This window comes from Catharus ustulatus, chromosome 1, assembly GCF_009819885.2.
Source record: "Catharus ustulatus isolate bCatUst1 chromosome 1, bCatUst1.pri.v2, whole genome shotgun sequence".
NCBI classification, from domain to species: domain Eukaryota; kingdom Metazoa; phylum Chordata; class Aves; order Passeriformes; family Turdidae; genus Catharus; species Catharus ustulatus.
In genome coordinates, this window is record NC_046221.1 from 36,538,312 (window position 1) to 36,563,329 (window position 25,018).

The 25,018-nt window shown below is 37.5% G+C and overlaps 1 protein-coding gene across 4 annotated transcripts in view; it reads right to left on the reverse strand.

The window, feature by feature from the left end:
• ANKRD28 (ankyrin repeat domain 28) overlaps window positions 1-25,018 on the reverse strand; it is a 122,271-nt gene that overhangs the window by 44,463 nt on the left and 52,790 nt on the right. For all 4 annotated transcript variants that reach the window (XR_004417215.2, XM_033053583.2, XM_033053574.2 and 1 more), the window contains exon 3: window positions 8,872-8,950. Coding sequence is in view for 3 of the 4 variants with exons in the window: in XM_033053583.2 (XP_032909474.1) it covers window positions 8,872-8,950 (79 nt within the window). In the remaining variant the exon portion in view is untranslated. The remainder of the gene's footprint in view (window positions 1-8,871; window positions 8,951-25,018) is intronic.

Consider the following 25,018-nt stretch of genomic DNA (forward strand, 5'->3'; position numbering starts at 1 on the left):
CAAGATCTGCATTAACCGAGAAGTCTCTCCCAGCCCATCTGATCAACAAACGCAGCACTGCATACAAAATCATGGTTATATATATTTTATTTATTTATTTATATATATATATATATATATATATATATATATACTAATCAACCCAAATATCTGAAGTCAATTGCCTTGTTTCAAATCAATCCATTTCCATCTTTCCTTATCTAAATTTCCGAATAGGATGTCATCCTATTTTCCTAAGTGCAAAAGTTTTCGACATATAAGACTAATAAACAGGAAAGAAAGTCCAAGTCTGTTGGAAGAAAACCTCCACAGTCTAACAAAAGTTTAGGAGATACCACAAGTTTTGTCACACATCCTAAGGACTCAGTGGTGCACCGCAACACACCACGTGCCTTAGCAGACTGTACTATATCAACTCTGGCAGAGACTCAAGCAAAGAAAGAATCTGAGTATTCTAGAAGTCACTAGAAATGCCTGAAGATTTTTGGCAATCCTTCTCAAAAGACAAGAAGTGATGAATAATATCACAAATATAATGAAGTAATGACTGGTAAGTGAGAATGTAATCAATATATTTCAAAACTATCTGTAATTCTTGATTATTTTCCAAGTAATTGTTGGCCACATCTAGTTTTTGGCAGATGAGACAAAAACAAGAGCCAAAATTGTACTCCAAGCTCCACCTGACTTCACATCCAGTCAACAACCAAGGAATAGAGACTTTCATAGTCTGATTTCTATCTCTAACTTTAGGATACAAATGTCTTTAAAGCATTTGAAGGAACTTGAGTGAGTTACTAAGTCATTAATTACTATCCTGATTTTCCTGAGGAAAATGCATTTGCAAGACTTGGGGTCAAGTCAGATCCATCCAGGTAATAAAGCCCAAGATAAGAAAAGCAGCGTGCCCATCAGAAGAGAAGAAATGCATGTTTTCCATTCCAAAAAAAGCAGCAGTTACCCAAGCTCTGGCTGAAAGTGAAAATGTGCTTAGAGTCCAAGCAGTGTTTATGTGTTCAGATTTTACTGACATTTCTGGTACTTCTAACACAGAGCCTAAAAACTACACCAGAAGAGAGAAGGAAGAAATAAATACAAAAAGATACTGTACAAAATGTTCTCACAATGATAAGTTCATCATACTTGCTAAGACTAGAAAAAAAGAATATGTGAAAGTAAGAAAGAAAATCGGCACTGGCCAGAGAAATGTCTAAGGATATTTGAAATTATATCTAAAAGTAACACAGTCCTCTTAAAAGAACAAAAATCAACATAGCAAATGGACTGCATTCTATAAGTGGTCTTCCACCCAAAGAAACAAGGATGCCTAGGTCTAGCACATTAGAACAGTGTAAAACACAGATACTAAAATAAGTTAGCTTTTCAAATACACAAAAAATTGTAGATTATCTGACACAGGAAAAGCCAAAGCTGACTTTTAATAACAAATCTGAATCTCTGATGGATTTACTTAAGAAAGAACCACCAAGCTTGTTTTTTCCTTTCACAACAAAAACTCTTCAAGAAGTTGCAAAATTGTTATATTGAAAGAATTTTTTAAAGCAATAATCAGAATAAATGTACTACCAAAAACCACACATGTATTATTAATGTGGGGACTGGGAGATCTACAATTTTAGATACATTAAGCAAAATAACATTTTTTAATTAATGGAGAGATACTTTGCCCTTAAATTTATCCAAGAAGCCACGCTGCCGAGAATCATTTAAATTTCATAAAGGAGCTTCTCCAAACTGCCTTGTATCTGAGGACATAATCCTCCTCTAGACTGTTCTTTACTGCTGATGATTTAGGGAAAACATCACTGTTCTGTCCTGACCCTTCATGGGCTCCCTCAAACCCCTCACAGTCCTACCATGCAACAGTGAGGGAGTTTAGAGCCTTGATCATCTAAGGTAAAGGCTCTACTCCAGATCACTGCAAATAAATGTTACAAAAATATCACACCTCTACGGAACAACTTTTGCTTTAAATTATTGCTTCACAGAGACTCTGAACACTTGTATGTGTGTAACAGACCACACAGCACTGCCAATGTAATGCTATCCCTGTGAAGCCCAACCTGCTGACATGTTAACCAGGGCATTTCTCACATTTCAAATGCCAGCTATGAGCACTTTGCTATTTCAAAGCACACTACAGTGTATCTTAATTCTCCATGGGCAAAACCAAAATAAAAAACAACCCTAACAAATCACTGTTCTCCCCTCTCCCTGCCTCTGTCCCTTGGATCTTCCAGATTGCAAAGGCCTGGTCTTAACATGTTTATTAAAACTTCTCATTTGTTTACTGTAAAATTTCTTATATTTAAATTCTTTTAATGCCATAGAGTTTGCATGAAAAGGATTAGGGTTCTTGTCAGAGCAATCACAATGCTGGAACACAAATATTCAACTTGAACTTAAGAACTAACCATGTAAATGACCCTCCCCTAAACAGCACCTTCCAAACAGTGCAAATTATTCTTCCATGTTGATGCACTAAGCCAAAACATTAAACAAGATCACCCCTTTCATCACTAATTTTGCTAATGCAGACCAGTAAGTTTACACATCTAGGCAAATACAAAGCAGGACACTTGCTCTGCAAAAGGTGGGGTAAGGGGAGGGAATGAGAGAGAATTACATAATTTTCTTCCCTTGTCCCTGAATCTTACATCTCATCTTGCCAAGTTGTACTCACAAACTCACAATTAGAAAGACATGTTTTATTTAAGAAATAAAGTACAGAAGCTACTGAAAAGCCCTGTGATGCTTACTTCTAGCAAATTTATGTTTCAAGAGACACATTTTCTAATTGAATACGTGCACTGACTTACAGAATGATCCTGGAGGGTTTACTTCTACCAGTCCCCGTGTGGAATTTGCACATTTAAATGTGCTATTAGCCAACAATTCCTGGGCATATGTTGCTGCACACTTGGTGTCCACATCCTCACATTCCAGTAAGAGCTAGAATCTCAACCATCTCTTAGAAAGACAGACAAGGAACGACTGGGCAGGAAATGCTGCAAGGAACAACCACACATCTCTTCCTTCACTTATAAACCGCCACACAATCTTACACTGTCCTGTCTCACACCACCTCTGTGCTCCTCTCACAAAAACTCTTGCTGTGACACTCCTCCACAGCTCCTCTGCACCAGAACTCTTCCTATTTGGAAATGTCCTCAGAAGACTAATGAATGCAGTGGCTGAATTACTTATGCGTCACTAGTTGGAAACAGATTAAGAAATATAACAGAACTGACAAGACATTTTCATCTTTGTTCACAGTACTGACTTAAGTACTCAATTGCCTTCCACTGTTCTGTTTGCAGTCTGTATTTTTAGACTCTCAAGGATGGTATTTTCCTTTGTTATTGTACAAGATGTGCTAGTGACTGAGCAATATCATAACATAAGCAAAGAAAGCAAAAGTGCTTTCATTCAATTATGCAATACCGACACCCCATGTTTGGTCTTTGAAGCTCTAAAATGTCTAATTAGGAGTAAAAAATGCAAATAAGATCTTTATAGAGTGCATTTAAGAAAGTAACAAACATTGTCTTAAAAACTAGTATACTGAAATAATTTTAGATATTATCTTTGGAGAAATTAGGAAGATCTCCAGTATAAATTACTGAGAGTAACCACTAGTCCTACTGTATTTAGATTGCACTTAATTATTTTCCAAACAGCTAGTAATAGGTTCAGAAATTCTTCTTTTTGAATGATCCACTTTTTTATCTAGCAACAATGATCTCAGAAGCACTTAAACTGGAAAGTAGAAATTCTCAGACTACACTGAGGAATAAACAGATAGAGATGAAAACTTTTCCTAAGATAGAAAAATATGCACAGTCAGGAGGAGCTACAGAAGTTTTTAAATAAGATTTGAGATATGAATTGTAATAATCAATAAGAGAAATTTAGTGTAATTTCCTGTTGAAAACTTGGATACTTGGAAGTTTCATTGCTGCAAAAATAATGAGTAAGGCCTTATGGAGAGAAAGCTTTTTGCTATTTAAAAGCTAAATGCACAGCAGAAGATCTACAGAATAATGAAAAAATCCAAGAGCCACAGGTCTAGAATCTTTTGTCCAGACAGAATGAGGCTTCAAGAACAGTTCTGATTTTTGTTTCTTAAGAAACAAACAAACAAAACCACTCCCAAACCCCAAAACAATACCACAAAACAAATACACATGGAGACACACTGGTCAGCTATTCAAGTTACTGAACAGTTCTATCTTTTCCTGAGCTACTGAACAGTTCTATCTTCTCCTGAGTCAGCTTAACTTTTCCTCTCAAAGAACATCAGAGCTACATTCTTCACAGCAACTGACTTTCACTGCTGCCAGGGTGAAGTTAGGCCAGCTTGGAAAAGAAAAAATCAGCCAATATCACTGTCAAAGGAAGAGGAAGCGGCCGAGAGATACAGTGAGTGTCAAAGGGGCCCCTGTGAAACGCCCTGAGCGTTGGGTACATCTGCAATCCAAACAAAGGGAGCTTCATTCAGCTGGGACTGAGGCAGCAAGAGCCTTTCATCAGCTGAGCTGTGTGACTGCCATGGCATGGACTTCTAATACTCACAGAGACTCCTAATCAGATTAAAGAAACACAGGTAGAGTGGTGTAACACTGAAGGGTCTTCACTATCTTCCAAAATCTCTTATTACTACAGTGGCAGTTTTCCAGCATCAGCACGGTTCTTAGATTTTCTAGCTGACCCAGAGGAAACAAAAACTCGTGGGCTGCCAAACCTTAATGAGATTGAGTTTGACCACACTCATGTAACACTGAGCTTCATGCAGAGAAAATGTTGGGTTAAGCAAACAGCAATGTGTTGTGTTGGTGTTTAAGCATCAGTGCAATACAGTAACTAAATCTATTCAGAAGAAAACAACAGACAATTCAGATGTTGATTTTTGTGAATTACACTGATTTCAGTGAAAGCAATAATCATCTTCACGGTATTTTTAGAAAATAAACGAAAAAAGTTAGTAATCAAAAGAATACAGAATACATTCAGTGATCCCACTAATCTGTTCTGCTTTTCACATGACACTTCCTGGTACAGTAGACCCTGATGGTATTAAAAATCCTAGGACAGTTGGAAAGAATGATTTTTTTATAAAGCAAGAAGCCTCTCCAGAACAGTTTCATATGCCAGACAAAAATAAGGGTTTGATTTTTTTAATCGGGACTTCTTGGAAAGAACAAATAGCTGGACATTTGGTTAATTGGGACTTAACTATTATACTTTTCTACTTTTCAGTAGTTTGCCATCATTTACACTCTTAAAGTCAGTACAATTATGCAAAGTAGACAGATGTATTTGTGCACCAGGATGCAGAGCTGTACAAAGGTCATAAAATTGCAACTGTGATGAGTGTTACTACTCTTTCCAGAGTAATACAAAATGGGAAATGCTTCTAAAATTGTGATTCTTAAGTGACTAAAATATAAATTTCTTTTCTATCCTTTCTGGATGCAATAAATAATCTTCATGCCTCCTCTCGGACACCTCCCTACACAACAAATCTAGGAATGCTAATTGCTTATCAAGCTACAATCCAGAAGTGAGAGATTATTTGAAAATTTAGACTTCCACAAACCACAGTGGTATGAAAAAAGTGTTCGCATCCTCTTGGGACAAGTTGATTAGTGCTCAGTGTCTCAAAATAAAACCCAAAAGGCAATTTAATGTCTAGACCCAAAATGGAGTGAGTAAAACAATCTTCTTGGTGTTTGGAGCCTGTATCCAAACCATTACCTTCTGATTCCTTTTCCAGGTGGAAGACACCAGGAAAGGTCAAAGGCCAACCTTAAGATTTGGTCAAAAAATATCTCAAGAATTCAACAACTAAGTAAGAATGCTCTTGAGACTGAAAATTTACTCTAAAAAAGTCTGCAAAAAGACTGAATCAGTTATATCTTCAGGATGTTCAATCTGGTTTACTTAGGTCTGTAGCGGTCTGTAGCAAAGTAATAAAAGGACACTGTGACTGCAATATGTGATCCACAATACATATTTGAAAGCAGTGTGGATCCCCCAGAGCAGGATGAAAAAGACATTCCAATCAAATTAAAAAACCCATGTGTAAGTAGTCTATAATAACACTTTAAGAACAGAGAATAATGAGAAAGAATCAGCAGCCACTGAATAGTGGAAAGATTAATACTGATTTCAGTAACTTTGAGGTCCAGTTTGAAGAAAAAATAAAAACATCAAAGCAAACATTTGTTTTTCTATTTGTAGAATAGTTTGCACAGCAGGAAAATTGTAAAGTGGTTCCTAGTAACATTCCAGCAAAGCTGTGTTAGAGGACATTACAAGTTGCAAAAACAAGCTTTCACAAGGTGAGAAATGTTAGGATGAAAGTAGTCGACACTTAATTCAATCCCTTGTGCAGGTATGTTACAATGGGTCAGTTAAAGTCACATACCAATTTTTTCCATGCAAATTTACTCCACAGAGGAGATGGTTGCACAGAAATGCTATTTATTCAACAAACCACTTTCCTTATTTTTAAAAAAGAGGTCTTGCAACACAACAGTTTTCCAGCCTTGCTGTGGTAACAGATGTTCTTTATTTTCTCCCTAATGCTCATCTATTATGACCAAATGTAACGTTATACCTCTGTTTCAAAGGAGAGATGTGATTTCCAGCTGAAACACAACAGATGAATTTTCCTTATCTTTATGAAATGGAGAGGATAAATACACTTAACCTCTGTTCCCCACCTTTCAATTAAGAGAGCTGAAAGACAAATCAAGCTTGTGCATTTTAAGACATCTAGACCTGAATTCTCTGAGAAGCAGCTGGCTCAGCAATTCTGATACAGCTGAGTGCTCATACTTCACCAACCACAAAGATTTCAAATCCATCATTCATAAATGAGGAAGACTAAATTGGTGAATACTATTTAAAGATTTAAGAGGCTCACCTAAAACTACTGCTTGCAGGCAGGTAATATACAGATTTGTGCCCAAGTACAGCACAGCCTTGCAAACTGAACAGCTGGAACATTCAGACATCACTTTCACTCTGCAGTTGATGCCCCTCTTCACTCACTTATAAACGAGTCGACAACTCACATCTACCTGTGCACCCCCCACTGCACCACCCTGGTTCACTCCCAGGGCAGCCTCACTCTGGGACTTTCAGGAGGCTGTGCCTCTCCAGCAAGGCACAACATGGGACTGCAGTCCTCAGCTCAGCACATGAGCACAGCAAGGCTGGACTGACATCACCACTGCTTTCAAAGTTGTTGATTTGCAACTATCCGATGCACTGTTTTGTTGCAAGCAAATTTTGATTTTCATTAAATAAACGTTATCTGGGACATATCAATGCCTCACCTGAACAATCTGCAGACACTGCAGCACTCGCATAACCTCCACATAACTGCTCAGCTTTGGACTATTTGCACAGTCCTAATTCTTACCTCCCTTCTTTGTTCAGCATTTTTCCTTATGCTTAACCCCAGGCTATGTGCCCAAACAGTAGGACTAATATTTCTTCTCCTACCCTTCCCCCCAGTCAGGATCTTGTTCCATTCCCATCTTTCTTCCATAAGCCCCAAGAAAGGGGTATTTTGTTCTGTCATGGTTCTAGTAAACTGACTGTGTTCATCTAAATCAGACAGAAGGTTCCCTCTCAGAAGTAGCTGACTACAACTTTGCAAAGTTTGTAACATTGTTAGTTGATGAAAGCAGTTACTACGAGCCACCAGAACTTGCCTTTCTTCTTGATAGGGAAAAACAACCCCTCTTTAGATTTTCAAACCTTGTACCTTTTCAAAAGTGAACTTTTTTGGACAAAATGCCACTATAGAGTAGGTCCATACAATAAATATATTAATTAATCACATCATATATATTTATTAGAGGTATACATAACTTCTATAGAGAGAGTACAAGTAATACATATAATGAAAATATTGCATCATACTAAAATTATAACAAATTAAATTATGCCTAGAAAATTCAGTTGAAGGTCTGGAAGTGACTCCTATAATCCTAAAAGCAGCATTTCCTTAAAGCAGAATTTGTTAGAAAGGGTTGATGGGAGGTGGTGGTGGTGGAAGTAGCCAGCTTTGCATAGGTAAGCATGCAATTAAGCACACTGGAGATTAAAGTAGTTCTGTGGGACTGCTACAAGTTTTCATCTACGTAAGCTTGAAGTCCTGTATTATGAATTCAGCCTCAAGGTACTTGATGGGTAGGTCTCTCTAAGATCAAAGACAGTCAATTCAGTCATGATGTTTTTCAGGTTTTGGTTTAGTTTCTTGGTTTTCTACCCTTTTAAAAAAACCACAACAACCAACCCAAAGTATACTGCTGTATAGAACTTGGAATTTTTCTTAGTACAAATAAATAGGAAAAAAAAAAAGATGACATTTTAATGTTTTCAGGTGGTTCTAATTATATTCTGTGCATTCAAGCCAACAGGTAAAGATACTTAAAATAGTACAACCAATTTCGGATAGCATCTTTATGTTCAAAAGTACTTGCTTTTCTGTAGGGCATTTCAGAATGAAAACAATTCTGTTAACACCTACCTGTACCGTATACACTATTACTTCTTTAAACTAGTGTTGAAATACTAAAAGCTGATCAAGGTACAAATAATAATAGCTAAAAGCAAGAAAGCTTTCTACAAAGAAATATTTTAGAGCAGAACTACAGAACTACACAGTACTGTAACACTAATAAGTCTGGAAACTAAAATTTCCATACAAGCATCTTTAATTTCTAGTACATTAAATATCTCAATAAAAGCTACAGAGACTAAGATGTTCATAAATACTTCTTTGGATGTGCATAGAGTTATTCGTTTTCCATTAACAGGAACAGAACATACCAGATAAAATAAGTAGTTCAATAATTTCTGCATCTCCCAGATAGGCAGCAGCATGTAAAGGGGTCCTTTTTTCATTATCCTGTGGTAAGAGGGGGGAAAAAAGGTTTTATTTAAAAGTAAAAAAAGTACGGTTTAGCATTTTGTATGTTATGAAAAAACACTGCATAGAAGTTAATCTTCAAAATATTGTACATTATATATTCAAATAAACCATAACGACTCTAAAGGCATCAGTCACATTGCCTAAGACAAGCATGCTTCTCCCTAAGGAACTCTTAACACCTACATAGTCAACTGCTGTTTTCCTGACACACACAAGGATGCTCATCACATCTTTAGATTAACCAACCACTTATAAATCACCATTCACTTGTCTCCAGAGACAAGAACTTGAGTCTGTCCTACACAGTTAAAAACAATGTGTTACTGTCATATGCAACAATTAGTGACAAACATTTTCTTTGTACAGTTTAAAGCAATTTCAGAAGTTATTATTTTAATCAAAAATAGAAAAGAACCTAGAGTGTGTAAGGTCAGAAATAGTGGAATCCAATTTCAACTGTCACGTTCAGTGTAAATAAGCAAAGAGAAGATAGAAGTACAATTTATTTTTCAAAATCCCACTCTGTACTTTTCATTAGCTCAAGCTGATCTAAGGTCCTTCTGAAGGTACCAGTAAGAGAACTTATTTATTCATGCACAATATATACCAATGAAGATTCTCTTTTGAAAGATTAATACAAAATATGTCATAACTCTTTCAGGATCAGTGCCAACTTCCCTGCACCAGTATCTAGCATAATCAGAAAAAGATCACACCACAGTGAGTGATAAAAATGAACAAGAACCAACCAGTTTGCTCTCTGAAGGAAGGCTGGTGAGAAATCAGAAAAGAGACAGATAATCAGTCAGCATCCTGGTTCTGGCCTAAGCTCTGCTTTGATATCTAGCTCCTTTTAGTAGAGTTTCAAATACACTGGGGGTGAGGGATCAAGATTATATGCAGCAAGAAATTTTAAGTGACAAGACATCTCTATTAATTCAGCTGTTGTGTCACGACTATCATAAAATTAACACACTTCTTTTTTTTTACATTTTATTGTGAAAAGCATTCTTCTCCCTTGCTAGAATAACCTTATTTAGTGAATCCTGACTTCAGAGCTAGTATCATGTAAGAATAAAATTAGAGTTCATGGCAGGAAAGAACTTATAGCAAAACTGGAGCTGCGATCCAAGAAGTTCTTCTGAAATATAAAAGACAATTTCAGAATTCAGAGCATTCAAACCACTCCCTCTAAAAAAAATCGCCTACTCCCTGCCTAGTCCCTGCTCAGAAAGCATCAAAGCTACACAGTTCACCATATTAGCAATGTTTCCTAACAGAATTTCTGAATTGCACACAAGGAATTCCAAATTGAGCAGTGTAAATCTGACACTGATGCACTCTAAGGAATCAATGCTACACTTATCACTAACCCCACATAGTACCTCACCAGTTTCTTGCCAGGGCGTCTCAAATGCAGCTTACATATTTAAGATTAAAAAATACAGGCCCCTGGTTCTAAGGACCTGCTATCTTGGAAAAAAAAAAAAAAAAACAAAACCCTTTAAAAAAGGGAGGAAAACCAAATACCATCTCCCAAAAAAAACCGAAACCAAAAAACAAAAACAAGCAAAAGAAACAAAAACTAAACAAAAAAAGCCCCACAAAACCCAAAACAAACAGAAAGGAATGGAAAAATACAAGATCCACAAAGGAAAAAGAAAAGCAATACAAATAATAAACTTGCTTGCCCAGCTGAAAGACAGTAAAGACCAGTCAGCAATGAAAATCTGTTTTCATTCTTCCAGTATGGAAGACAGAGCTCCTATATGTAGCTAGCACTGAAACCTTCTTGATAATGCTAAAGAGCCTAATAAACTAGAGATTAGGGAACATATAAGAATGAGTATGATAGTATACTGTCTGCAATTTCATCATAGAATTAGAGAAGATAAGATGGGCCACGAGCACATACGTCTGTAGAGGTTTACACAGGAACATGAGACACAATTGCATTCCTCACTCAAATGATAAAACTCATTATTATAAAAATGTTCATCACACTTGTGTTGTTGGTGACTTCATTTTGTTTTGGGTTTTTTTTTAACATCTCAGTGACAGAAGTCATATCAGTAACCAATGGGACAGAATGAATCAGAAATCGTCCAATAAAATGGTGGACAGAAGGGAGGTGTTTATCTAGAAATACTAATACTAACCACCAAGTCATAAACACATTTTCCTGCAACATTCATGGTCCAAACTTCTGATGAATTTCAGACATACTTCTCAAAAAAATCCAACCTCTGTTAAAGAAAACGCATCCTGAAACCACCAAGATACAAACATAAAAGCAGTTTAAACACAAGCAACATTCCTACTCCACCACTCCTGTGTCCAAGTTATGAGTTTCCAGCCGTGAAAATATTTCAGTTTTGCTGCTCTTAAGCTGACAAGTTGAAAACACTGAAAGCCCAACTCCCAGCTCTGCAGCAGGGAGCACAAACCGGGTGCATACCTGGGCAGGAGGCTGGAGATGTTCCTGCTCTGCAGCACCAGGGCAGCACTGCTGGGATGCTCAGGGCTCCTCATTTTCTGGGTCAACTCCAGAGATTGGAATTTCAACAATCCCAAGCCCCAGGGTATCTACGGACCACAAATATTCCACATGCTGAGGGTGCTTTGACAGAAGCCGTGGCCTTTCTTTCCTCTCTAGTTTCACAGCTGGCATTTTTTTGATGCTTCCAAACTTTTTTTTTTATTTTCTTTTAATTTAATACCTCTATGCAAAAGTTTTTTGTTTGGTATTTAAAAACTTGGTTTTCAGAACCTGGTAAAAAAAGTAGAAATGCTGCATTTAGCAACATCTCATTAAGAAGTTTTTACTTCCACTAAAGGAAAATTCTCATTTTACTCCATCTGAAGACTTATATTGAATGAATGAATTTTAATAAATGAAATCTGAATAAAATAAAGAGAATTCTGTATTTTAAATGCTACTAAAGTACTGCTGAACAGATCTGCTACTTTTTACTTTAGAAGAAATAATTTGATGAGCAAATTTCATCTGCAAATACAAACTACTGCATATAAAGGAGTACAGTAATTTCACAAATACAAGCCGCACGGACTATAAGCCGCATCCCCGGGTGTTGGCAAACATTTCGTTCTTTGTCCATACATAAGCTGCACCTGAGTATAAGCCGCTCTGTTGTTCGCAGCAAGGACCCGTGTGCAACAAAGTTGCCAAATAGTAACAGAATCGCGGCATGGCGGAGGTTACTGGCTTGGTTTGGGCTGTGCAGGTTCGGCCCGGTCGGGGCTGCCGCTCGGTGGGGCCGCTTGGGGCCGGCTGCCGCTGCCACTGGGCTCGCTCACCCCAGCCCGGTGCTGCCCCATGGTGGCAGGCAGGGACGGAGACCCCCCCGCTCCTGCGGCAGCGGCGATGGGCAGGGACGGAGCCTGCCTGCTCCTGCCGCGGCAGGCGGGGACAGGAGCCCCCCATTTACCCCATGGGTCGCGGGGGATGGCAGCACGGGGCCCCCCTGTCTCTCCCCCGGGTTGCGGGAGAGAAGGGAAGGAGAGAGTTCTCCTGCCTCTCTCCCCACCCCCCCCCCGTGCTGCCTGCAGGGAGTCAGGTTCCACCCACGGCGCAACAGAGTAACAATTTGTAACAATCACGAAATGCCAGCTTTTACTGGCCAGTTGCTCGACTCGGAACCTCGGTTTCCACTTCTGGGCTTGGAAATGTCAGAAAATTATTCACATATTAGCCACTCCTGAGTGTTAGCCACATTTCCGGTGTGGGAGCAAAATTTTAGTCAAAATGGTGCGGCCTGTATTCCTGAAATTACTGTACTTTAAATAACACTAAGAAACCTTTCAGCCTTAACAAGGAACTTTGGAAGCCGACATCTTGCAGCACTAGCATTGTCATACTAATATAAATACCGGCCCTAATATTCTTCCTTTAATTTCATAAATTTAAATGACACAAAGTAATTTTCACTAGATTTTGTACATAATCATCACATACATTTTTAAACAGATTTTGTACATAATAGCCACTGTTATATAGAATGTAAAATCTAACACTGTTGGTACTATTCCAAGTATTGCTGTGTTGCAGCAGTATTTGACAACACAGAAAAGCAAGTCCTACGGCACCTTCATTTTCAAATTCAAAAATCTGCAAGGCAAACGGGACTATTGCAACTCTAAATCAGCTGTAATGGTAGGAAGGACACAGATCACACTGATTGTACTAACTGGGCTTTACATAGTTGAAAGAGAACTTTCAACTTTTTAAAACTTGTTTCCAGTGGAAACAACAAAGGAATTTATGTTCCCAATAAGAAACTCTCAAGTTTAATTCCAGTTATTAGTCAGTGCTGTCATTAAACTAAAAAGCAATAAAAGGGCTCAGTTCTTTAGGAATCAGTTTTCAGAATGATAGTTCTGCATCACAAAAGCCCCAGTGTCATATCTATATCTGCCTTTGGGATGCATTACATGAAAAATGTATAATCCTGCCATTCCCAGTACTTCAATTTATCAAGTTTCCCAAGCATTTAATCTACACAGGAGTTTGCATAAGATGGCAACATGAGAAATGCATAGGAGAAGGCCTTATGATCCCATCAAATCCAAATTTGGAAAAAAGTGACATGGATCGTGGCACTGAGAGTTTCTTCATAAACTCTAACCTAGAACAATGGTAATGCCACCTTTGTTTCTTTTGACCTAAACCAGAAGCCTTAATTGCTTCATTGCTTATTTCATTGATCTAAACTTCTACAATGGACAAATCTACACTAATTTGAAGACACAGGTTCCAAACCTACCTCTTTTTAAAATACCCTTTGATTAAGCGTCCTTTGAGATATAACAATTTATTCCTGGTTTGAGTTCTATCTCAGCAATTGATTTAGAGTAACCACATACAAGTACACTGTGTTTTAAGGAGCTAGATGCCTTAAAGACAAATCTTTTATCCCATGCATATCCAGTAAGACTGCCATAACCAGCCTATGATTCCCTCAAGAGTAGATTAGACTATAACTTCCATTTGCCCTTCAAATAGTTTCAACATCTACTGATCTGGAATCTGAATTAAAGCATTTTTTTAAATAGCCTGAATGCAACTTCCCCCTTCATAAAAACTCCTCTTTATCAATCTGCTCTTCAAAACCAAATTCTGCAATAACTCTTTAATATATCCTCATTATTTTAGATCACGCTTACAAAACATCATTTAATAGGTGTTCTGTGCTGTATGACTTGTCATCTGTCTGCTTCTAGTGCCATCTGTTCCTGGTAGAAATCAACCTTAAATACATGATCACAAACCTTGAACGAGTTTCAATTCCAAAATACCCTGCAGTAGCTTTAACAAACATTTCTTTCAAATGAAACTGGGTTTAAATACAATTTAGTGTATTTTTCAGTTAGTTTAGAGAGAAAGGATTTTTCAACCAGGATGATGTGTAACTCCTGGGTTCACAGAAAATGTCTAAGAAATTATTACAAATATTTCCAATTCTTTGATAGTGTCCAGTATCACAGTGTGAAGTCCCAGTGCTACTCTTGGGAGTCATCAAAACAACAAATTTTTGTTACAAATTTTGCTACAGCTTTTAGAATAATTTCTTCAGGTGGAATAACTGTCTATTCTAACAAAGTTCCTGTTCCTATATACATATATATTAAAAGAAAAAAAAAACCCAAAAACCAAAAAAACAGGTAAATATTTGGCCTTTACATTCCAACTTCAAACTTCTTATAAGTTTACTTTAGGTACAGTAATTTCATGATTACAAGCCGCACCATTTTGACTATAATTTTGCTCCCAACCCAAAAATGCAGCTTACAGTCAGGAATGGCCAATGTATGAAAAAAGTTCAGAAATTTCCAACCCCGGAAGTGCCAGTCAGGGTGCAGAGCCGAGCACCTGCCAGTAAAACCCAGGACTGTGTGATTGTTACAAATTGGTTACTCTGTTGCATGGTGGGTGGAGGCGGCCTCTGTGCCAGCAGCGTGGGGGGGAGGCAGGGGGTTCCCTCCTGCTGGCCCCACGGCCTGGGGGAAAGCGGGGGGCTCCATGCCCACCTCCCACTGGCGCTGCGGGAGCGGGCAGGCTCTGTCCCTGCCTGCCACCACCACTGCGGGGCAGCGCCAGGCCCAGGTGAGTGAGCCCGGCAGCGGCGGCAGCAGCGGTCAGCCCTGAGCGGTAGAGCTGAGCTGGGCCACCTGGTCTCATCGGTAGCCCCGAGCGGGCCGAGCCCGCATAGCCCCAAGCCGAGTCAGTGAACCCCGCGATCCCGTTACTAACTGGCAACTTTGTTGCACGCGGGTCCTCGCTGAGAACTAGAGTGAGGTTTATAATCAGGTGTGGTTTACATATGGACAAAGTCCTAAAAGTTGCTGACACCTGGAGCTGCGGCTTATAATCAGTTGCAGCTTGTAATCGTAAAATTACTGTACTTAATTCCAGAAATGAGGACTAACTTCTCAGAAGTATGTTCAATCACAACAGTGTCTTAAAAACATATAGCTCACATTTGAAAATTAGTTAATTGAAACTAGAAGAAAAAGATTAAGTACTAGACTTTCAAGACTTGTAAATGTGAGGAATGAATCCTGTATTCCTATCCTACCTTAACTGCAATTAATCGGTTATTTGTTTGGATTTTTTCTTGCATTTTAAGTCAATTATCATAACTTCACATTGCCAAAAATCAACAAATTTCTAACTAATTTTGTTTGACATAATTTTGGGAAGTAGATCTCTATTTTTCCCCATATTCCAAAATTAATATGCATATCCAACATAGAGAGTGAGCTAATATTGCATTAATGGTCTCATGCATGCTTAAAATGTGAAGAAAGCATGACAGTAAACCACAAAAACAATACATACTATATGGCTAACAACAAAGTATCCTCTGAAGCCAGACAACAGATACATTTTAGTTGAAATTATTAGTTTTGTCATATTGACTGCATTAATTTCTTGAACTAATTGTCATGCTCAAATTTGTATGAACATTTTTACAGTATTTGCAAGAAACATTTTTGAAAGACCTATATTAAACTTTCACTGGTAAGATCTTATAATTTCTCATTAAATTTCAGGACATGTCCTTTTCATGTCATCTATTAGGAGGGCAGAGCAAATCTAGACCTCCAAACTATCACAAAAAGTCAGGGAGGAATCTTTGTCCTCTTGCTCATTAAGACAGAGTGACCATTGACTCAAGAGACCTTATCTTGTAGGAGATAAGAAGTTGTTTTAGCAACAAGGGTCACATCACCCATAATCTGCCAAACTCCACTGCTGTTTCTAATTAAGATCTTCTGTACCAGCTTAATAGTGCATGCACTTTACTTGTTTCTAGTTGATCATGATGATAATGATAATAGTAACAACAATAATAAAAACTGGCAGACCATGGAATAAACCACAAAATCATTTACTCATAACTACCATTTGTGGCACTATAAGTTTGTGGAGGGCTTAAAAAAACTGGATAGCAGCTGTAGGTTACAATAAAAAATAAAAGATAAGTGAGAAGAGAACTACAAAATAGCCTGGAAAAATGTCACCAGAGCACCTTTTTATGACAAACCAGGAGTTTACCTGACCATAAGTCATTCTAAATCCCTGCATTCCTTGAGAGCACAGGCTCACAGTTCTCTAAATTGTCACAAGGAAGAATAATAAAAAATAAAATCCCATGATATGATAATTTTCAGTAGATCTACATTGACCCACAAAACATCCATGAAGCACCATACTTGTAGGATGTTAGAAGAAATTACTACTAGCTATATAATTGCAAAGGAGACACTAAATTTCTACTCCAAAACCTGATTTTCCAAACATCAAAATCCCCCAGCAACTGCAAATGGTCAGATTTTGCATATAGTTATACTTCAGAAACAAGACAGAAGTTTAACTTGAGTCTGGGTGAAAAGGATGAGCAAAAGGGGGAGAACCTCTGAATTAAAAACTACAGCAATGAAAAAGTCTGATCTATTCTGATTTCATTACTTATGGCAGTCATCATTGTCTAAGAAATCTGGCTACAAAAACTATCAAGATATTCACACTTCTACCTTGAGAAATGAATGAATTAGAGTAACATAGCAAACTTTGGTATGGAAACCTCCTTCTCCTGGAAAATTGGTTATCTGTCATAGTGAAAACCTAAAGGTGGGGGGGAGGGAAGTATCACTTATGCCAAATTGCAGTTTTAGAGTCTATTAAAAAATGACCAACTATAATGCATTTCATAACCAAACAACTGTCCTTTCCTTTTCTGACTATTGAAACATCCCAGGCAATCAAGTTTCTTTCCTAACATGAAACCTGGGGAATATTTAAAGTTTTACAGAAAAAAGTCAAACATTTGAGTTTTACCTTTCTCTAGAGAAGAGCAGAACTATATTATCTGTCTGCACACCATTGCACAATGCACACAAATGAGAATCCCCTCAAAGGAGGCAGGGAAGAATTCACATTGTATGGCTTTGCTGCATGGATATGCTTGGCAACTCCAAAAGCATCCTTGTTTAGCATGATGCCTCTGGGCATTTTTAAAATGGAATTTTTGTGACTGAATTTAAGCTCAAGTTCACAGAACCACACTAAAATCCCTGGAAAATAATTTGCTTCCCATTCAGCTAATGATTCTAGTCAAGTAATAAATGTAAAATTGATAAAAATCTCTATCCCTACTGAATCACTGCATATAATTCATACACAATATAAACAAAAAGCACATTGGAGGTTTGCACAGAAAAAAAATCATTTTATACATACATATGTATATATGTATACATATGTTAGTGAGATGTTGTATTGGAACATTCACTTACATTCAATCACTTATTAAAAATTCCTTTTCAGAAACAAGTAAGATAGTTCATTTGTATCTTTCTAGCAATTTTATATAACAATAGGAAATATCTCTTATAAAAACTGTAAAAAAAAATCAGACACCAAACTACTCTTGTCTAAAAGACAATCTAGTCTTTAACCTTGGCACAGAGTAGAACACCTTGACAGCAAGAGGGCAGGAGAAAATTTACTGGCGTAACTTCTACTGAATCCCAAACTTTAATGTCCATAGAAGCTCAGTGAAGTGAGATTTTAAATTTAAGTTAATACTACACTACCAAAAAAGATCGGTAAAAAAGGAACACAAAGTTCAGAAAAATTCATGTTGTTAAATAACACTGTTCCAGGCATCTTTCATTAAATGAGTTAACTTCAAATGCTGTCTTACATGACAAAAATTAGGTACAAAACACCATTCAGGTGCAACTGTTTGAAGCCGTGTTCCTCTTATAAGAGTGGCCCCAAAAGAAAGCCACACAAAAGAAAGTGAGTCACACTTAAAGCAGGAACAGCTATTAAGCTTCAAACTCCATCTAAGAATATGATTGCCAGCAATCTTCTTACAGTCAGCTAATGTCTCATTCAGAACATGAGAGCAAAAAATTCTCATTTAAATATGTACAGTAAAAAACCCCAATAAGTTATTTTGATGTGGTTAAGATGTTTAAAAAGTGAAATTCGGTACTTGAGCAAGTCTTGTTCACATATGAGAACAGGAGTGCTTGAGGTGTTTTGGTAGACATCGCATCTTTATTTGTCTCAACTAAAGAGGTCCACACCAAGAAGACTTGTTGACTTGCTGTCAAGTATTTCAAGAAGCACATTTTGAAACAACTAAAAGTCTCTGTACTTTTCCACTTTCAAGTAATTCAGCTCAAAACCATTTATCTTCAGTTATTCTTTTTTGAAAGTACTCAGTCGGAGTGGTTTCTTAAATACTCATTTTCTCATACCCTTTAACCTTGATGTTCCATGCAGGTTTTTGTAATATTGCTATCATAATTTCACAGCTCAAGTTTTAGAACTTGTGTACAAGCATAGCTTGTAAGAAAAGCTAAACCCAAGTTTTTACATGTTTCTACATTTTTACATGCTTTGCAGACATTTTTACACAACATATAAATGTTTCTGGCTGAATTATAAAGGCCAGGATTTCTCGTGAGCAAACTCAAGCATTCATTTGGATATAGGATAAGGACCTGAATAACTAAGCAGGTTTTGTGAGCTACTGCTCCCTTCCACGGAAAAGTTCCAACATCAAGAACTGGTCCCATTTATCACTAATAAAGGTTACTGAATTCTTGCCCAATACATAGAATGAATAAAGAGCTATTCTGCACCCTTTGGTAAGAACAACTTGACCTCACAGTGCAGCAGAGACATTTTGGATGTATTTTCCTTCCTTTAACTTGGGAATAAAAAAAGCAACTTTCAGGGCCAAGAGTGTTTGTTAGCATGCTAGATCCCTGTGGGGGAAAGAGCAAAAAAAAAATTCACTAAAATTAAAAAACACCCATCCATTAACCCCTAGAGCATTCAGAACTCTGCTATACTAGAAAAAAAAAAAAAATAAACACACAAAACCCCAACAACAACAACTACCACCAAAACACAAACAAAAAACCTCAAACCAATAATGTATTATTGAAAATGCTTGCCCTTGGCTTTATCCTTCCCAAATGTCAGTTATATGATTTATAAACATTTACCTGGTATGTATGGCAGAAGAAAACCCCAGCTTTTAATCAGAATACGGTTGCTGGTAAGAAAAATGATAAATAATTCTGAAACTATTTCTGAAAAAAAAAAGCAGTATGAGAAAACAATGGATTTTCCATAATGAGAGTACAGTACTGTGGAGCACGTTATGTAATCCAGCCTGTGCTCACAGAATGGGCTGGAATAGGGGCACTGCCTCATCTTAGTGTCATCATCTGTAATGTCTGAGGACACAAATAAGAAAATATGCCAAGAGAGAAAACAGTACAATACAGGCTCTGTTTATGCTCCAGTGAAAGATCACACACCACACTAGGTAAGGTATGCACATCTCCACCACAGTTTAAATCCAGCACATTACGTTCAGGCCACTGACACTTTTGTTCAGAAAAGCTGGGGTTTCTGCCCTTTTCACTGCAAAGGCAAGTGCTCAAATGACAACCACCGATGTAAAACAGATACTTGTCCCTCTAACTGCATTGTCTTGCTGACAGGAAAAGATGTGCTTTTCAGGTTGCATGTTTAATGTTAGCTCCTCTTCCTGAAGCAAGCCAGAACATTTTCCTGGTGTATGTTAAGTTGAACAGCTTCATGAGGTAAGGTCATCTAGTTGGAATATGCAAAGCCCTCCTTTTAGGAGACCTCAACTCCAAACAGCATACAACACAATCTGTGCTAATTCAAAAGCTAATTGTTAGGCAAGAAAAATCCTGCAGAACACATCTATTCTGAAAAACACAAACAAAACGAGAGTAAAAAAAACTTCTACCTAACAGCAGCCTGCAATGGAAAATGAAAAGTCCCCACACTGATCACAAAAGAAACCCAACAGATTGCCTCTGATAGTGAGGATAAGAGCTCATCTAAACCTGCTGGTTATCTTAGGATCAAAGTATCTTATGTGCATTAATTTTTAGGCTAAGTGGACACAGGAGAAGCTTAGAAGATAACTGTCATTATAGGAAAAGTTTGCAACAACTAAGGAAAGATATTTGCACTCCTTTGAGATGGCAAGTCAGCATCATGCAATTTATTTATTAGTTACCATAATTACACATATACATATGTATATAACTAGCGTTTAACGCAAATTCAAACAGAAATTAAATTAATGATCACAAAGGATGCTAATAATAAAGGAGGACTTTAAAAGATTGGAAAGAGAACAGAACTCTGCTGGTTTTGGAAACGGAAAGGTACAGACTGATATCATAGGTCTGAGAAAATATACCCTCGAACTTCATAATCAAGACATTGCATCTGAACTTTCGGAGCATACTCTTCAGCAAGAACTCATTGCAATGACCTTCCAGTTCATTTGTCCTGATACCTGACACCAATGAGCCTTTTTCAGGTCCTACTGACAATAGACAAGAGTCCTCCTCCTCAGGTATTTACAGCCCTCCCTACATCATGTAGTAAACACATAAGAAAACTTTCTTTTCACTGTTTTTGATGTATATCCATCTTTTATTAAACAAGATTTAAGGACCTTAAAAGATGCATCTACCTCATGTAGAGGTTGTGTACAAGGGCCACACTGGACAAAGGAAATTACATTTACTGATAGCATATTGGATATCCCACAGTAAGATAGCTTCAACAACTGCACAGTGGAGAAAATCATCTTGTTCAAAGGTATGTTGCATATGCATAAAGGGTTTTCATCCAGAAAATTACTACAAATGATCAGTAAATTCAAATCCTATCTTGCTTTTCCCAGCAGTGCCCTCTTTAAGGACCATGTCTATGTTGGAAGCTAATGCACATTAAGACTATTGAACTTTTTTCTTCTCTCTGCTCTTTCAGTGGGGATGTTCTGTTCTAAAATACTAATCCTTTGCATGTCAGGCACAGTAACTGCCTGGAATAACTCCAGTAAGCTCTAACTATTCAAGACCTTGCCTCTAGCTTGTTTTGTAAAAGCAGCAAGAAATGCAGAAGGTTATGATCATAAGCAATAAACACTAAAAGTAAAATGGCAAATTAGACATGATCTACAAAATCATTATCACTAAGAATCATACTACAGACTCAAACACAAAACCCTTGAAACTTTAAAAACTCTTCAGACTTTTAAATTTGAAGTAATTATTCATGGCTCTCTACAGCAATGAGAAATTTTCAATGTTAAAGAAATCACAGTGACTGAAACAAAAGCTGTCTGTCAAATTCCCAATTACTGCAAAAGAAATTCAGTGTTTGGCCAATACTGTAAACCACTGCCATGCAGACATCCAGGCTTGTTTGCCCAGTTTAGCAAACAGTAAATCCACATTAGCATAGTACTGGGCAAGCTTACTAGGCCTGATGAGAAGGATGATATGTTTGCCTGAGTGGCACACTAATATTAATTCATACTAAAGACTCTAAAGAATAATTCTCATTTCCTGCTCAAGGCAGCAGCATGCCATGTAATGTTCTTCTCAGTTCTACCTTTTGCAATGGTAACTTTTCAAGAGTTGTTGCCTATAAGACTACTGTACTGAGCACCAATTTGCTAATGTTGGTTCAGATTATCCTATAACTCTGCTGAAGGTTTGTTTGTACCACTCTAATAAGAATAATAACCTGATACATCTGAAAATCTCATTTGCAGAAGCTAAAAACAGTGCTATTGACATGAAGCAAAGAACTACTCCTCTCTGGATTGGCAAGTTTCTCTCCAATAAACATTTCAATTCTGAAGGAAAATGACTAATTATACAGATTTGTATTTAAAACATCTTGAATCTATTTCTACACCAGAAGAGGAACTCAACACCATTTGGACAGACTTTATATCAAGCCTGAAAAACATGATTCACTCTAAACCGCTACAAAGGAACTAAGATGTCTGATTAATCATTACAAATGACATGCTTGAAAAACATCCCACACTAATGAACAGGAAATGCTCAAGTTTAAAGTTAAGTTACAGTAAATAACTTCTGTATGAAGAATTTAAATAATCTTTGAGTAGTAGGTGGATACTTTTTACAATTTACAACTGGCAGCAATTTTCCACTACACCTGGGAGAATTACTCTCCAAAGTTCTCAATTTCTGGAATCAGTCAGGCTTCAGATCAATGGATCAAACAACCTAATAACCAGTCCTTGAGAAATAGAATCAGTTTTTGTACAGAAAGAGCTTCTCTACATTTCCTGCAGCGCAGTTTCTTCTTATCTCTTCAGACATAAACATAAATTTTCATACATTTAAGAAAGCACTTAATTCTTTACCAAAATAATTCCTCATCATTCCCATAGGGTAGTGCTCCATTTCCTCCTTTAAAGACTCATCACTAAAAATTGATCAGGCTTAGTGTTTCACAGGCTTTGTCCCTTGTTAATACAACACCACACACATTGGCCTGTGCTATTCACAAAATGTCCTTCTAAAAACCAATTCCTGGACTTTCTTACATGCAAGATACTTCAGCTCCACATTAAAAGCTGATGCATAGATGCAAGTTCTGAGCAGCCACAACCTGCTCCTGTTCATCACAAACATTACCCTCAAAACCAGAATCCTTCACAGAATCTTCTTGACATTTTTCAGATGTGAAAAAATTTCAATTAACTGAACACATTATAAAGCAAGAGTCTCATATGACTCATCATTTCATCAGGTTGGTCACACAGGAAATGGGGGTTCCTGTTTGTGGTAAAAACACTTCATGTTTAGCACAGAGGCTATCCAGAAGCAGAAAGCAATACAGTACACTGAGATGCATGTTGGACAAAAATCCAAACACAGGTTTAAAATTTTATTAGAAGTAGGTGAGCAAATAGAGAAGATAAGAACTACCATCAATCTCTGAGGTTATACACTTTGATTTTCTCACCCATACATCCGAAAAATATATTTACAGTAATTTCACGATTATAAGCTGCACGATTTTGACTAAAATTTTGGTCCGAGCCTGAAGTACGGCTTACAATCAGGTGCGGCTTATATATGGACAAAGAATGAAAAGTTGCTGTTTTAGTTTGAAGGACAGGTGTCTGCTGAGAAAGGCAGGAGCTTCTTTTTGAAATGGAGAATCTAAACCCCCTCCCTCCAAATCAAGGGGTTTTCAGGCAAAAATATGGGAATTAGGAATAACAGTTCCTTTCTAGGGAAATTAAAATAGAAATACAGTACTACAAAGAAACAAATTCCAAACCCTGACAAAGTCAGAGTACAACCTGACACCCTGTCAGGCAGGGTGTTGGTAGCAGTCCTCTTGCAGTGACAGATGCAATTCAGTTGGAGCAGTGCTCCTGTAAACGTGCAGTTTCCCTCTGGAGGTCCAGTGATGATGTGGAAAAATTCGGTTTTCCTCTGGAGTCCAGTGGAGAAAGGGGCTCCCTTAGTGTCCCAAAACCTCTGTTTTTATCTTGGTAAGAAATGTTGGGCTCTTCCCCCTGGCTGGAGCAACTTCCAATGGGATGCAGTAATTTTATCAGTCACACAGTGGGACTCAATGGGCCATTAGCAGAAAATGACTCGCTGGAGGAAGGATGGGTTGTGAAAAGATAAAGAACAATGCCCCACCTGGTTTCAATGGATGGCCCATTAGCAGATAATATCTCCCACAGAGATAAGGATCACTGCCCCCACCCTCAACAGATGGTGATAGAATAGATACCTTTTATCACACTCTCTATTGTAACGTGCGGCTTATAATCAGGTGCGGCTTATGTATGGACAAAGAACAAAAGGTTGCCGACAGCCGGAGATGCGGCTTATAGTCAGTGCGGCTTATAATTGTGAAATTACTGTACATATAATTTGCACAAAATGAAAACACACCAAATTAAAGCCATTAACTATTTTAAATGCTCCTATCTAATTACAAAAGCTCTCAGTTCTTCTTAGAGATCAGTTCTTAGTAAGAGATAAGCATAATTCTTGTTATTTAAAAGGGTAATAAAAATTCTTCTATTAGAAGTTAGCAGTAGAATGGTCTGAAGACACAGAGATTGTTTTCTGAATTATGTCCAGCCTGAGTTCACCTGGGCTTTGTGAAATCTCACAGCACCTCACTTGCCCAATACAAGATCTCTTGGCCTCTGTTCAAGCACCTGAAGCTGGGTTCCAGGAGAGGCTGCCAGGCAGCAGCTGCTGCCCTGAGTTTCTCAGCAGTGTATTTTACTGCAGGAATTCTCTTTATTAGTGTTTGTTGGTACAGGAAAGTTTTATTTCCTCTCCAACCTCCTGCAGTTATTTCAGAGGACTGTTCTTTAGGTTCTCATCATAGTAGAAAGTCTTTCAAACTCACAAATACCTGTAATTTTATCCACCAAATCTGCTACACTCTAAACTGAAGATAAAAGCATATTACAAAGCATGTTCAACCAAGCAGAAAACTTTCTAGTGGAGAAGGAAACAGTTTCAAGGTTGAACAGATTTTTGAATAGATAAATAACAGGGGAAATTAGCAAGGAGTCTTAAAACAATTTTTCCTCTAGATTTGATCACTATAATGTGAAGATATAAATATTAAGATGCACACCA